The sequence below is a fragment of the Epinephelus fuscoguttatus genome, linkage group LG19, assembly GCF_011397635.1.
Source record: "Epinephelus fuscoguttatus linkage group LG19, E.fuscoguttatus.final_Chr_v1".
Lineage (NCBI taxonomy): Eukaryota > Metazoa > Chordata > Actinopteri > Perciformes > Serranidae > Epinephelus > Epinephelus fuscoguttatus.
The window spans coordinates 12,508,837-12,525,344 of NC_064770.1; the positions used below are offsets into that span (position 1 = coordinate 12,508,837).

Below are 16,508 nucleotides of genomic sequence, written 5' to 3' on the forward strand. Positions count from 1 at the left end.
CCCTTGGTTTTGTTGCACCAGGCTGTAAACATGTTTATTTTCTACAACCAAGGTGGGCATTTAAATATAGGGAGTCTATAGGGATTAACTCATTGTGGCCATTCAAAGAGTTGCAGTTTTTCAGCCCCATGGGATGCCACTTGGGTATGACACAGCTCCGTTAAACTCAGCTCACTCTTTTTTGGGTTGTCATTCAAACTTGTGGATCATACCTGAACCACCTTGGTCAAAGTTCCAAGCATGGTTAGTCGATACTAGAAGGCGGAGTTAAAACACTGCAGACCATTCACTGGTCAAAGACGACCATTCCTAGTGCAGCACAGGCCATCCTCCACTTTAAATAGCCAAGCTACCATCAGTAGCGACTGTGATTTTTTTATTCTCTCAACCCAGATTTTAAAAAATGGCAGCTCACAACACTATGCTGGTACGCACCTACATTACGCCTTACACCTGAAAAAGTGCAGACGTTCCTCTGTTTGGCTGCCAATTAAAGAATCCAGCAAGTCTCGCATTGGAGATGATGTCACTGCAGTTTCCCGCAGTGTCGCTATATCTGTTGCTAATTCTGTTGCTAATTCTGCCTACACTGACAGGATGGTATCCACAGTGGAAAAAAAATGGAGGAAAGGACATGGTACCAAAAGTGAACTGCATCGAATCGAAATGCAGTGGAAATGAGGCATTAGTCCTGCTACAAACTATTGAATCCTGTGAGAGCAAACAGGGAAAAAACTTTCTCCATACTCATAATATTGGGACAAAGAGTCAGTCTTGACAAATGCATATGCTGTAAAAAGATTTATGAGAAGCTTCAGGTGTGTCAGTTACCTGTGTCCAGCTGTCTGTTGCGACCTCTCAGCAGGTAGCTGAACTCCTGGCAGCGTTCACTCTGGCTGTAACCTCTCGGGGAGTTGAAACACAGCTCCTCCACCAACACCAGCGCCTTCTTACACAGGTCTTCATCCCAGTCCCCCGACATCCTCCAATCCGCATCGCACTCTCACCAGCAGTCAGCCAATGACAGTGCAGCCCTCGCCGCCCTCACCTATCGGACGGCGCTTGGGTAAGTAGATTGTTGGCCCGTCCACCTTTTACAAGGTGTGAACTGAGAAAGAGGAGGCAGAGGAAGCTGAAGGGGCAGCGGCAATAAGGCAAGAACACGAGGGGCTCTGCGGGGTGCCTTGGTCTGGATCACAGAGACCAGACTGACGTGCCCATGTGTGACTGAGCGACACCCACCCCTCTCACTTTCCCTGGAAGAGATAAAGGGAGAGAAACTGGCAACGTAAGCGTAAGGACATAAAAGTGTACAAATCAAGTTTTTGGCAGATTGGTCACCTTACCCATTAAGTGAGAGCACTGATGCCAAAACCATCAGTGTGTCCCTGATAGATCATTGGCTCCTGTTCTACATAATATCACTTTAGCGTACACTATGAAGAGTAATGCTAGACAACTGGCATCATGTAAGAGGAGAGAAAACTTGTTGCAAGTCCAGCTAAATGTTAAAGTCTGGTAGTTTTCTGTTGACATTGGCAAAAGTTTTATTAAAAGTTCTCCCATATTATGAGAAAACATATTCAGAGCTTATCAGGCTAAGAGACACACTGCCACCACCACAAACCAAAAGCCTTACTATTGCTTTTATGTTTGCTTGTTTGTTTTTTAGTTTGGTAGATAATATTTCCAGAGAAAATACTGTCAAGGAGATCTGTGGATTATCCTCATTTACCAAGGCACCATTTCTGCATGGTTGCATTTTTTAAACATTACATTTTAAATGCTTTGAGGACCCCAAATTAATTTCCATTTACCTCAATTGTAAAGGAATGGCAACAGAGGGCTCCTGGGCAAATAAAATCAACATACGGTCTATGTGTGGCCAGAAGAACTATACCAGTTAGTTAATGAGCCTTAACCTACCCTTGAGGTATGAATAAAGTATTTTGAATTGAATTAAAAAGCAGCTAAAAGCTATTATGTTCAGAGGTGTTGATTCTTAGTGGGTTCGGCACTACGAGCAAACCCAAACCTTTTCACATTAAATTTAATCTAATTCCATATTAGTATCATCTAATGCAAGTTTAAATATACCTGAAATAAATGAACCCAGTTTTGAATAAGGAAAGAGTACATTTTATATTTGCTAGGCTTGGGTGGTATCTATTGTTTTATTCCTTCATAGCTTCCTAACATTTCACCGGAGTATATGGGATATTACAGCGTTCGTGTATTTAAAAAATAAATTTAAAAAAGTAATGGAAAAAAAGTCCTAACTAATAAAAACTCATAAAATGTTCCCATTTAAAACAGAGAAATACAAATGCACACCTTCATTCAAGTTTCTCTCTTTCACTGAACTACAACTACCCCCTTGCCTTGTTGACTCATCATAAAACATGTTTCACTCAAACTTGACAGTAACAAAAATAAAACTCATCAAACACCATCATCCATTGATCCAACAATTACTCGGGTGTGGTCAAAATAAACCCTTAATACACACAGTTAGATGTGAAATATGCTGTCTCCACATGCTGTTTTTCCCCACTGTCTCTCTCTGACATTGCTGCTGGCATTTTTTATAGTCCTGTAACGTTGTCCCCACCACTCACAGTCGCCTTCTTTCTCAGCTCAGCTGTCTGTTCCACCAGTGCAGACTGGTGGCAAGTGTTGTGCACTACAATACTTCACCTAAATACAGCATCTCCGTATCAGTTTAATAGAAAGAGAAGCATGGGTATTTTCGACTGCATTGAAAACCATACCCTTTTTTAATACACAGGTACCATAATACCAGGATACCCCCCAAGCCCAATATTTATGTCCTACTTTGGTAAGCAAAGGTGGTGAATGATGGGTAACTTTGTACTAAAGGTATAACTGTGTACTTTATTGTGTGCCAAAAAAAACCTTGCTACTGTGACTTACTGAGTTGCTATCTTATTTTCAGAGTGTATCAATGGACAAACGATGTAGTAAAAGTCTAACTTTCAATTTGCCTAAATGTCAATCTTCTTACTTTGAATAATGCCAGATGCTTCAGTTCTCACTCAACATGGTACATACTTAATTAAAAGGAGCCCTACTGTCAATGATCTCCTGGAGATTCAGTCATCATTTTTGGTGTCTCGAATTGACCGTTGGGTCAGTCATCCTGAAACTTCATGTAATATTTCAAAGCAAAACACTCTTTACTGTAATTACAGAGTAATTTAGATAATTATGAGCTGTCTTGTGTTATGTCCCTAAAACACAAATATGCTGATGGAACTACAAACACTGTGAGAGTGAGGGAGACTGAGTAAAGGTACATTTATAAAAAACTATTCAACATATTCAGTGTATTGCCTTGAAAAACCACCACCTTTAGCTTCACATTTTGCTATATAGGTCCACTGTTCTGAAAAAACCAAATGAAAGCATTTCATCAGCTTTTATAATGTCATAAAGCCAGGGTTTGTGTGTTTTACCTTTATTGAACTCGACTGTTGCAGATCTGGGCCATGTTGAATTTGCAAGCCAGAGCGGAGACACTCTTCATGTAAAATTTTCTTAGCAAATAGATTTGGCCGAGGAATGCGGAGTTATGCCTGCAGTGCATGCATAACCTTTAGCGTGTTATTTTCCTAATGTTTCCAAGACCAGAAACAGCAGCCTGCAGACAAGTGGCTTTTTTTTTTCTTAACTTCAAAATGGGAACAGAGTTGAGCTCTTAGTCATCTAGTTCTAGCTGGAGTCGGTGGAACACATCAGTTTTCAGGGTCTCTCCAACACATCAGCATGGATTTGAACCCACTGTCGGATAGGTGGAGACTCTTTTGAAGCTCTGCAACATCACCTGAAAAACAATAAAATCAAACAGTCATTTGGGCGAAGTGACACAATAAGACAGAGACTAAAAAACTGCAAAACCATACCAAGGTACAAAATCTCCTAAAACTACAGATGGAGATATAATTAGATGTATTAAGTCTGGCTGCCTTATGTGTGTGCTCCTTGTCCTTTCATCCAAGAGAAACTAGACTTCTTTAGCATACTGTCTTTATTTTTGAACTCATTCTGTCTAAATAAAAGCAGGTCAATGCCCAAACTCCAGTTTCTCACAGTCTGTGAGCCTCCTGGGACTCTGACTGAAAAGAATGTATGCAAAGTTGTGTCTAATAATACAGATCCATTGCAGAAACCCCTGCTATTGAATATATTTCACCAAAAAACAATCTTGTACAAGCTGTGGTCTGGTTGAAAAATAAATCACTGGCAAAACAATGTTCATGGCGAGAGGTCAGCTCACTTTTCCACTGAGCTGTTTTGTCCTTGCGAAGCAGCGGACCTATTTCTCAAGCAAGGTGCTTTGTCGGACAGGGCAAGGACTATTGATCATTTGATGTATGTTGTTCTGTTAAATGTCAGCGTCAGTCTTTGTGCATTGAGTGGCACCTCCCTAGGAAAGCACTCCTTACGTGTCCATCCGTCTCGCACCCATCAATCAATCACGGCATTAGGCAAAGACATATCTCACTCTGAACAAGTTCCGAAACAAGAAACGCTTCCACTCCCTTTCTAGTTTTCTCCATCTCCTCTTGAAGACAGAAACACCCTTTTCCTCTCTTGTTCGCCCTCTGTCCCTGTCTCTTTTGAGAAGCCGATTGTCACATTAGGATAGTCTGTCAGTCTAAAAGCGACTCAGATAATGCAGAGTCTATTTATCTGTCCATCTCAGCTCAGCCTATTGCAGGAATGAATCAGAAATTAGAGAATCAAAACGCCATCCAGACCTTATATCCTACACCAGCCCTCCTCTCGCCCCCCCAACACCACTCTCTCCCATTAAGATAGTAAATCTGTCTGAGTGACTTTAAAACCCAGGATATCTCAATCTGAGGAATGGCTGTCTGGCACAAAACTGGCCGCCTCAAATGCCAGTGAGAGCATCAGGAGGGAGGGAGAGGCAAAGAAGAAATGGAGGAGACAGACAGACGGAAAGAACGATTGTGTAGCAAGACAAAGAAAGAGGGAGACGGAGAGAGAGAAAGAGGGATATAAGAGATGCTGACATTAAATTGGAGGCGAGACAGATAAAGAGGGAGGGGAAAAAAAACTGGAGCAGAGAAGGGCAGGAAAAAACATAGGAAGCTGGCGGCGAGGGGTGACACAGCAACAATGGTAATCAAGGGTTCGGGGATGCAATTTACAACAAGCAAAATATTTACAGAGGCTGGTTATTCACGGATAAATATGCCTTCAGAAGCATGTTGACGAATCATTCCACTCAGATAGTGCCATGCCCAGAAACGCACATTTCTCCTGTAGTGAACAGAGCAACACTAAACCTCCCACAGACACTCCATTGACTGCTGTTCTGCCTGGGATCAATACTCTCAGGGAATGAACACACCACAACAGTCGTCCAGTGAGGTCACTGTCCGACTGGGCAGAGGAGACATGATGGCACGCAAGGTCACAATCTAATCACACTACTGAGAAAGGAGAATCAGTATACAAAGGCTCTGTCCAATCACATAACTGAGATGAGAAGGAAACTGAAGGAGGTCAGTGCCCAATTATTGGAGAAGCTGGCCAATAAGATCATGAGCTAAATCTGTGGGTAAAAGGCCAGAGAGAACCAGAAAGAAGGACCAGACACCCAGTAAGCATAAACACATAGAAACCCAAATTCAAGGGTATATCAGTGGGAAAGATACTGCACCCTGCACAGGTGTCCTTTAGTAAGACACTGAGCCCCTGGCTGGCCCTTCCTGTTAATCACTAAGGATAAGAGCATCAGCTAAATGTCTCATTTTTAATGGCTCAGTCCAGCCGTTACATCCTCAATCTAGCTTATAGGCGATGAAGCAGATGAGGCGTTTATATTTGTATCCCTTCATAATGAAGGGATCATTCTTGTATTTGCTCTGGAAGGACAGATTTGGAGTCGCCCTCAGGTGCACAGAGAGCTAAGAAAGAAAAATCCAACAAATTCGAAATGAGGAAGCACATCCGGAATGTGAGGAAAAAAAACAACTTGACACAGTACTGCCATTTCTTATTGCTGGGGCATACACCAATAAATATTTATCTAATATCGAGTGCACCCCCCTCGCTCTTTTTGAGTAGTTGTATTGGATTTCTTATTTTTTTGGCTCAGCACTCCCTTCACCTAGAATTCCAGTGGTTTTTCTCCGTTGCTCAGAAATTCCACCAAAAAACAGCTACAAACAAACAAGAATGCTCGAGTAGGGCAAATGTGAATTTGATAAAACCCAGGGGGCAGGTTTTTCAGTAACAAGGATCATGTTAGAGAGTGCGACTGAAATCTGAAATCTGTATGTGCAATCTGTCTCTGAGGGATGAATCACACACCTCAGCTGGGTTTGGGAATTACAGTGATAAGGCATTTGAAACGCAGCTGTCTGCTGAATAAGAAGTGGGAGACATTCAGATGCTTACCACAAACCTGTGATCTATTGCAACCCCCATATCATCATAACAGAATTCATTTTCTAGTCAAATTATATGTTTGCCTTTGTAATGAATGACACACGTGAAATGTGAGTCTGCTGCAGTTTTAGATTTTCCAGTTCAGAGGTAACGGGATCGATTTTATTAGTTGAAGCAGTGGAAAGAGTTGTAGTATTACATTGAGGTTCTTCTGAATTTAATTTCGCCTAACAATCAGGCAAGTTTAAGATCATATCCTTAGTCATTCAATAAAAGTCTCTTTCAGTCTCACGTCCTCTCTCTAATAGCAATTACCTTTGATTGCTTAAATGTCTAACTGTTTTTATGGGCAGAAATGGAACGCCTTCATAATTGCAAAATTCAACTGAGAACAGTCAGACCCTTTTTTGTTTGAGAACAAAATGCTTCTGTAGACAAAGGGGACTAATCCATTGGATATACCTAATAGGATGTTTCAGTCGGATCTCATTGAACCTGCTTTCAAGTCCTCCTATCTGCCGCCACACTCTTTCTTTTGTTTTCATCTCCACCTGGAAGTCATCTTTTATTGAAACTCTCATCCTTGCCCTGTATGCTTTTGTTGTTGTTGTGTTTTTGTTTTTAAATCCGCAAATTACTCAAATGTTTAAGCGAATTTCACACTTCCCATGTCCACGCTTCCACGCCAGTTTTAGCATCAACAGTATTTCCTTTAATAACGTCTCACTTCCAGTCCGCTGTACTCCACAGACAGGCGACTTGGCCCTGTGACCCGCTCCTCTCTGTTCCAGACTTTGATGCTGTCTGCGCTGCTGTACCCTGCTGGGCCGTATCATGTTGTGTACCATCTCAAATCGATGTACTTGTGTAGCCTTAGATCATCCGCCATTCGTCAGGACTCTCCCTGATTCATAGAGGTCGTGACCTCTCTCCACCAGCGCTGGCACATCCTCCTTTTTGCTTTGCATCACTTCCTTTCGGGGCCACAGCGATGTCTGTCTGAGACAATGCTATCATCGCTCCTCTCTGTTCATTCAGCTGTGACAGATTGATGCACAGGGGTAAACAGATACGGCTACTACAACACATCTTTTTGGTTACTCCAGTGGAGCGGCACTCTGTTTCACCGGGACAGAGACGGCGCCGTATAAGGCCAAGATTGAGCATGGGGATATTAATGTCTATTGACTAGAGGTAATAGCTTTGCCGAGCCTCAGCCTCGAGGTTGTTCCTATAATAGCTCCTGGACACCCTTTCAGCTCCTGAACACCCTTTCAGCAAATAAATAACGTGAGGGGGGGAGTGAGCGCGCCTTAATATCTGCTTAAGACCATATATCTCTATAAGCATGCAATCAAACACCCGCTCACATCCAAGCAGACACGGCCTCCTTTTTATCTCTACCTATTTCTATCCCACATTCACACATATCAAAGGTTGCTGTTCAGGCTCTCACACCTTTTCCACCACTCTGGGCCTGTTGGAGTTGCAAGTGTCTTAACAGTCTATAACATGGGACAGGAAATAGAGAGCAAGTGGCCAGCCAGGAACCCTGGGATACTAGTGCTGCTCTTCCTGTCTCTTGCACAGCCAGTGGAGCTGCAGAGCAGGACCTATTTACAGACAGGGAGTGTAATCACACGCATACACACACACACACACACACACACACACACACACACACACACACACAGACAGCGGCCGCCCTCACTTCATTTTTCACCTACCGCTATGTCAGAGTCGGTGAGTCAGTGTGTCTCAGTGGTTGGGGTTTTTTGTCCATTTGCATAAATATGGTTCTCTGTGGTGGGAAGCCAAAGCAACTGTGCCTTTGATGGTTGGGGGGAGTGAGGTGGTGGGGGTGTGGGTGGGGTGGAGGGGGAATTACGCACGTCTTACGCACGTCAACCTGTCTTCTGTGTGTTTTCTGCGTGCTCGTGCGCGTACCCCTCTGTCTGATCATCTTATATGTAATAGCGTTTGAGAAAAAAAAAGTTAAATCATCAGTGAGGATAGCTGCCATTGATACAGTTGTAATACAGATACGAGCCTGTTATCTGTTGTATAGGCTAGTACGTAGCCCGAGCAGGCTGCCTCCACACAACATGCATCCCACTATATGCTCGGAACACATACCTACCAACGGCAGAATGCAATATAGAAGAGCCTGGGTGATGCACAAATAATATACATTAAATATTAATGGAAAACAGACACATGCTGCTAGATTTAGGGCATATTCAGCAGAGCCCAGTGCGGGATGCAGGATCAAAGGAGAGATGATGCGAAGAACGCACACATCGCAGATATCACAGAGCCGAATGCATGCTGGTTAAAGGAGTAACAAAGGGAATATCTTCCTACCTTGGCGTTGCAGAAACCACTGTCTCCTTCTGTCCAATTTCCGATTTACGAGCTTCTCCGCTGTTTTAGTCAGATGCGACGCTTGTAAAGGGGCATTCCGCCCTCTTTCGCTCTGTCCACCCCCTCCTCTTCCTCTCTGTCTTCTCTCGAAGACGCACCGAGCAGTAAGCCCCGCAACCGGGATGGCAGACTGAGAGAGAGAGAAATGAACAATATGATATCTCTTCCCTCCCCGCGTTTCCCTCCCGTTTCCTGTGTTCTCTTCTTATATTCCCCCCACCTCCTTGTGTTTTTTCCTCCTCTCTATTTCACTATCCCCTCCCTCTCACTCTCTCACTTGGGTGCTCGCTCGCTCCCTCTCCTTTTTTCCTCCCTGTGCTCTGAATACTAATACTCTCTCTCTCCTCTCACTGCCTGTACAGCCCGGCCAGTGCTAAAGACATACTGATGTATGTGGGGCGTGAGAGAAAGCCAGAGAGGGAGAGGTGGTGTGTATGTGTGTGTGAGCTGGTGTGGTTGTGTGTGTTAGTGGGAACCTGGGGGGGTGATGGCCACTCTCTGCCTGGAGGGCACATGGGTGGGTTCGAAGGGCCCAGGATCTTGTTTGGTCCTATTAGAGCTGTGATTAGGTAATAATACCTGCAGATGCCCCTGGAGAGATGGTGGTGCTGGTGGTGCTAGTTGGTTGGGGGCTCATAAAATGTTACTCCTTTTATGGTAGCATCCCTGGGATAAGAGGAGGAGGAGGTGGAAAGTGGGGGTGGGGGTGGGGGAGTGTGAGGAGGAGGTGTTGCTTGGATGTCAGGCAGTGGAGAGCAGAGATGGAATGGAGGGCCAATGTTGCTCGGCTCTGAGCCAAAAAAAAAGGACATGGCTCGTAGCCTGTTTGTATGTGTATGGGTGATGGTGTGTGTGTGTGTTTATGTGTGTGTGCACACACCATGGAAACTTCAACGAGAAGAGCAGCTGAGGTATACAGAGACCATGATCTAGTTAGAATGAGACACAGTCTTATTGGAGTCATGATTAGATTATGATATTCCGGCAGGCCTCATATAAGGAGAGAGGGGGCACATAAAAATGTTTCTGTGCTTTATGGTAACATCACTGGCAGGATAATGAGGACCCTCCACGGTCGATTGGGAATAGGTTTAGAAATTGCCTCAAAGTGGTTGTTTTTATAGTGGTGTTCCTCAGGGCGCCCTTTTGGGTCCTTGACTTATTCCCAGAGGGGAATCACCTAACAAAATGAGGAACACTGTAATTCACTTATAATTGAATTTGTACATCAAGCAGTGGGAGAATGTAATAGGGACGTAGTTTTGATATCCAGATGTCCAATTCTCTATCAAGTCACATCCATCAACAGAAATCTCATCAAATCTACGAGACAAAATAATTAGAAGACAGCCTGTGTGTAATCCTTCGGGTTAATGAGCTGAAAACATGTGTGAACCCCTGCATTAGGGTTTCTACTCTGCTTGCCGCTGAGACAGTGCCAACTTTAGCAGTTATGTAAGGCAAGTCATCCCTCTGCCCCTCAAGATGTTCATTGCATATGGGCCTGCTGCCATAATAAATGAGCATGGTGAACAGAGTGTGCTTTTGATTCTTGTTCTCTGTGTGATGTATAGCTGAGTTTTCCAAAATCACCATTCACTGATTGCATTCCCTAATTTCTTCAAACTACTGCATGTCTTGTTGTTTTTAACTGCAAAGGGAAAAAAGTCAGTGGTTATATGTGGCCGAATGGGAAGCTTGTACATTAATCATTTCTGGGCAAAAGGAAAGTCCGCCTACTGTGAGTCCTGTTGTCAAGATAGAGGTAGGCACCTTCATATTTAAAGACAGCACACTGATGAATTAATCATTCTCACAGACTGTCCTCAAACAACACCTAATGGGTCACACAGCACAGAGAACATCCAGGTCTTATTCTAAACTTTGGTACGGAAATTTTACACGCATTTGCCTCAAAAATGATTGTAAATTCATGCTTTCTTTAGAAAATGCTGTGATTAATCTGTTATTTATTCATAAAAATGCTAATTACAGGCATCAGATGGGTTTGGCAAATGAGTGTGGAGGGGCACTTGAATTACCTTAGCTTAAGTGAATCCAAACTTGATCTTGTGCTTGTTATTATGATAATGGAGCGCAAAGATCAAGACAAAGATTTAGAAAAACATTTGGATTCCACGTCTAAAAAGGGTTACATTAAGAGAGCATTCAGAACTAATGTTCCTGTGCAGCATTTGGTGATCTACATCACAGCTTTTATCACACTGACAAAATAATAAAATCCTGTCACTCCTTATATCTGACAATTTAAAAGGACAAAATAATATCTTGAGAGTCCCTTAATGATTTATTACAATGACCACATAATAATCTATTCTCAGTCCTATTACTAATAACTTGTCACACTGACAAAAAAATAATATCATGTCAGTCATCACATATTTGCCTGAAAAATGGCAGAAATGATATTAAATTAAAAAAATATCCCACATAGTGTAATGAATTACCACCCCGTAATTATTTGTCATTGTCTTCATCATTGTTCTGGAAGCAGCAGTGGTAAAAGACGGATGGAGGATGGAAAAATAGCTGTGTTTGGAACCCCGCAGCTGGCGATGATTGACTGATAAATGAGAGTAAACAGTGACCTCTGTTAACTGTCACAGCAGAGCACAGAGAGAGGCTGAGACACACAACAGAAGAGGACAGGGACGCATAGCGAGGGAATCAGGATACAAACAGAGGGGGAGAGGAGAGGAGAGGAGAGGAGAGGAGAGGAGAGGATTGAGAGAAAAGAGGACTAAAGGCTTGGCTGACGGCAGCAGATACTGTCAGACCAGAGACCTTGTTTCCTCTAAAGCAGGCGCTGGCATGACAATATTTCTTATACATGGGGCAAATTATCCACTGTTGCAAGTGCACACATAACACACTGAGGCGCTTGCTTTCTCACATGCATACTATACACAGCACTTTGAGTGCATGAATCTAAACAACACACATATTAAAGAAAGTAGACTAAGCAATGCTGGAGGGGAGAGGAGCCCACAGAGTGATTCAGAGTGACTAACGCCATGGGTATTAACTCCATACAGCAAAATGCGTCCAAATTTTAATGTAGTGTTTTGAGGAATGATATTAAGAGCAAAGTCACACAATTTGTCACAAGTTTATCTGCCAAGTGTAAAAGAAAAAATGTGCTAAAGGAAGCTTGTATTTCCTCTGGTGTTTTTTCCAAGTGTCGTACCTAAAAATATATCACACTGACCACAGAATGAGTCATTTTCCATTTTGTCCCCAGAAATTTAGTCGATGAAAGCAGGTGTGACAGTTTCTGGTTCCAAGTGATATTAGATGTTTTGTTGAATTTTATCTGCCATTGAGGGGTGTTACAGTGTGAGCCTCATGCTGGCATCGATTAAGGACCTCAAGCAGGCCCTGAAGTGGGACGTAGGAAGGCACCTGTCACTGTTTCAGGGCTTCCTGTGTCCTGAACTTACTCTTACACCAAAATACACAGGACAGACCACGATTATTGTTAAAGTAACAGTGGTCAACAACCCGAAACCCCGCTGTGTCACAACCCTGGCGTGATGCTGTCACTTAATGTTTGTTCCACCTTCTTCCAGAGATGCTATTCTACCTTGAGACTGCCCATTTCATACCCCTCCACTGAGTTTGTGAGTTGCGGAACGATATCAGGGGAAGTGACTTTTGTTCTCAAAGTTAATCCTTAAAAAGTTGCCGCTCCCTTGACTCTGTGTTGTTTAGGGCAATATTTTCACTGGAGAGAGTCTTGGACTGCTACAACCGGCAAGATAGGGTCACATGACCAGTGATATAGCGGAGCTGACACTATCACTGCTGAGCTAATCTGCTAGCATGCTTACTGCAGTGCCAGCGTACCACATCTGACTGCGCATCTGTTACACTGTTACCTAAGTATCCACACTGACAGTGGGCTTTGCAATGATGTTTTTTAGCTTCTATTTGAGAATATGGTCAGATGGATACATTTCAGCCAGAACTGGTCTTTGAAATTTACATGACTTTGGGCTCTTCATTACTTGATACTTCTTAAGGCATTATGACCATAGGACCAGAGCTGATGGGCATCTTTTGCTTTGCAACAAATTAGACATTAAAGAATGAAGAAAAGTTTGTGTTAATAAAGCTGTCATACAAACACTGAAAAGTGGCTCTTTTTGAAGGGATCAAAAAATGTGTTTTTCAAAATCTGATTAACTGGAAGTAAGTTTGCATGAATATTCATAATGGATATAATGTCATATTTTGGAGTGAGGTTAGTTTGGTACAAGTCTGTAATTTGCTTTTCTCCTAATGCATTGCATTGTTCAAATCGCAATTCATCAAAACTAAACAGACGTGACAGGATAAAGAAACATGGCAGGTTGATTTACAACCTTGTGCATTTTTCCATTTGCCGTAAAAAAGATTTACTAATTCTCCATTTGCATCGCCTGATAGATGCACTGGCTTAAAGGCTAAAGTCAAGGTACAAAAGTCTCCTATACACTGTAAACACCAACACCTCCGCTGGTCTCTGCTGTGACTCATCTCAGGCACGATGCCTCTGAGTTTTTAGAGGTGTAATCCGCAATGACAATGATTGGTGTCTATTAGTTTTTTTAGTTTAGTCACTCTAGTTTTCTGCAAGCATAAAGATGCTTGGCAGCTCAAGCAGATATTTGTTGTATCCCAAAAGGAGCTGGTTTCTGGTTTTCTTTTGCAGTATAAGTAGGGTGAATGATGCATCTCCGTTGACAAAGGTTCAGACATTATGATGGCTAACTCTCTAAATCAAAGCTCAGCTGAAATCGCCATTTCCATACATCATATGTGTTGGGTGACATCAGCCCAGGGACTCCTTGTGGTTTACTATCCCCGTTATAACTCACCTTAGCAGAGTCGGTGAGGACAGGTACTCTGTGCAGAATTTGTAGAATGAGCTTCTCCCCTATAGGCCTGTGTGCACTGGAACATGGCTCTTCTCTCTCTCCTCTTACTCCCTTTCCCTTCCAGCTCTGCTGTTGAGCAGTATAGACCCTGCACAGAGATCCATGACAACCCGTTGTAACATAGGTTTACTGCAGCCAAGATGAGTCCAGGCTTAAAAAAACAAAAGATGTTTATTATCTCAGCTCCAGCTGGTATTGGTTTACCTAATTAGCTCTCCAAAGTCCTCACATTTTGAGTGGCTAACACCTCGACAACCAAACACAAGTCAGGATTTCCCCTTTTTATACCTTAATAGCCTCTTGTACTTTGAAACCTGCTTTATGTTCTCCAGTCATTGGCAATACAGACAGATAATCATTCCGCTCATCCTCTTTTCTGACTTTACTCTCTTGCAGGTTTTTCACCTGTTAGCGTCTTTTGGAGCTGCCAATCAACCAGTCAATCAGTCAATCAATCATATATTTGTTACATGGAATTTTATAAGGTACAATTCCTTTGAAATGAGATCCCAACAGCTCCTTCGACTTGTGCACTGTGATTTAGTCCGGTTTTTTTTGGTTGTGGAATTGATTTTATGTCCACACATCCTGACCATAACAAGACAACCATGCATGGTCGCTCCTCCCTAAAAATGGGCAATGCCACTCTGCAGCTGGTGCTGAAAGGCATATAGCAGTGATCCGCAGCAGAAAAGTGACAACACCTCTCATTCCCACTGCCACCCCAGTACTTATTTACATGGTAAGTCACCTGGTGCCATTTTCTCCATTTTTCCTTGATGTTTAATGATGCTTACATGTGAAAACCTCAACCTGGCTAGCTGACAGCTTGCTATCAGAACTCTGCAGGAGGAGACTTTACAGACTGGTGAGTTTACTTCCACATCCCAGTTAGTGACTCACACCCAAGTGCCACCGCTGTCCAACACCATCCACAAAAAGCATCGCCAACACTTTCAAAATAGGCAAAAGAGAACAAATTTAGCTCAAATTTAGCAGAGTTGACAGAGAGGTGACTGGAAATGTCATACCAATATGTATCACCATTATCCCTAAGCGAGTAATAACCTATGGAGGCAGACTACAAGCCAGTCAATCCACTCAACCAGTTGCTTCGGTTGGTTGGGTACATTTCCATACCTTTTTGCACTGTGGTTTTTACCAATAAGTCAGCCATGCTCCTACACCCAAGACTATGTCTCTCACCAGGAGAAGAGGGGAGTTGTCCCTTTTGGCAAGGCAAGACAGAGGAGATAGACACACATATTACTTATAAAGCAGTGTCTCTGTCTGTCTGCTCTGTCTTGTCTTGCCAATGGGGACATTCAAAGTTGCCCATAGCTCACTACGTTTTATTTTCTGGGCAGCACCAACACAACAAAACATAGGTAGAATTTACCTTCTGCCAAACAAAGTCCTGTGGCAAAACAATAGGACAAGGTGCTGTCCAACAAAGAGTTAAGGGCAAGCAACAATTTATAATAACAGCTGAATTTTACTTTCGTTACTCTGGACATTTTTTCTATCAGTTATTACAACTTACCAAAGTTTTTGCTGATGTTTTAGAGCCAGGCAACATCACTATAAAAAGGGTCCAACGGAGCAAGAAACACAGACAGTCGGACAAGCAAGGTTTTAAACAAGCTGCCAGATTAGCTGCCTCACTGTGTTTGGTTGTGGCAAGAAATGACATCCTTGTCCCATGTGCCCCTCCTTCTTTTACAAGTGTGGGTAGAGGGTTTGGCTTTTGGGAGAAGTTTGCCTTGAGGACTTTGTGCCAGGAAGGGATTTCTTGGTAAGGTTAGGGGAAAAAATTGTGGTTTGGGTTGAAATGTATAGATTCAGATAAGAAATACAGATAAGGGAATCTTCCATAGTCATTTTCCCTTCTCCCAGGTTTGTCTTATCACAAGACTTACAGGAAGTTAATGCATCTTGCTCTGTAGTTCATGAAATAAATGTGGAATGAATTTTGGTGTGATTGCACAATGACAAGTGGGACTGCAAGGGACTGAGCTGGAAAGCATTAGGAGTAACAGGTGCAATTTCCCAAAGAGGGTCTCATTTGCCCAAATGTGATGCAAACAATTAACAAAATATGCCTCAAAGTTCTGGGCCAATAAAAGAGGTGTACTAAGTAAAAATTATGAGTAACTTGAAAACAAAAAACAGTGTGTAGGATTTAGTGGCATCTGGCGGAGAGGATTGCTGAAACTTCTCCCGGTTAGATTTCGTTCAGTGTTTATTGTTCAGGAAGTTTTTACTGGAAGCTAAATTATCTACAGAGGTCTCTTCCTCTCCAAAAATGGACCAGGTGAAAACCAGTTAAAACACAGAATAATGCATTTTCACCTCAAGTGTTTCCTCTACATTGTTTGGCACGCCATTTGGCAGGGGGTTGCTAACTAAGGTGGCTGACATGATTCCAATGTAGATATAAACCGCTCATTCTAAGGTGACAAAAACCAGACAATTCTTATTTTCAGGTATTAATATACTAAGGACAACACACACTCACACACATTTCTGCCAATTAATCTCCCTAAATACTACACACTGGACCTTGAAACTACCCTGAAAATACAGAGTTCTCGTGACAGCACAATTTGAATTTGCTCAGCGAGTCACTCTGGCAATCAGTAATGATGCTCATTACCTATGCCCATGAAACCAAGCTGCACCAATCGCATCGGTGTATCT

At 42.7% G+C, this 16,508-nt stretch overlaps 1 protein-coding gene across 2 annotated transcripts in view; it reads right to left on the reverse strand.

The window, feature by feature from the left end:
• syt3 (synaptotagmin III) overlaps positions 1–9,254 on the reverse strand; it is a 40,935-nt gene extending 31,681 nt beyond the window's left edge. The window contains exons 1-3 of one of the 2 annotated variants that reach the window (XM_049562193.1): positions 8,809–9,254; positions 3,477–3,844; positions 832–1,108 (exon numbers count right to left, since the gene is read on the reverse strand). In XM_049562193.1, coding sequence (XP_049418150.1) covers positions 832–982 — 151 coding nt within the window. In that variant the 5' untranslated portion in view covers positions 983–1,108; positions 3,477–3,844; positions 8,809–9,254. Of the gene's footprint in view, positions 1–831; positions 1,257–3,476; positions 3,845–8,808 lie in introns of both variants that reach the window. The other variant, XM_049562192.1, reaches the window with a different exon arrangement.
• Positions 9,255–16,508: the final 7,254 nt, after the last annotated feature.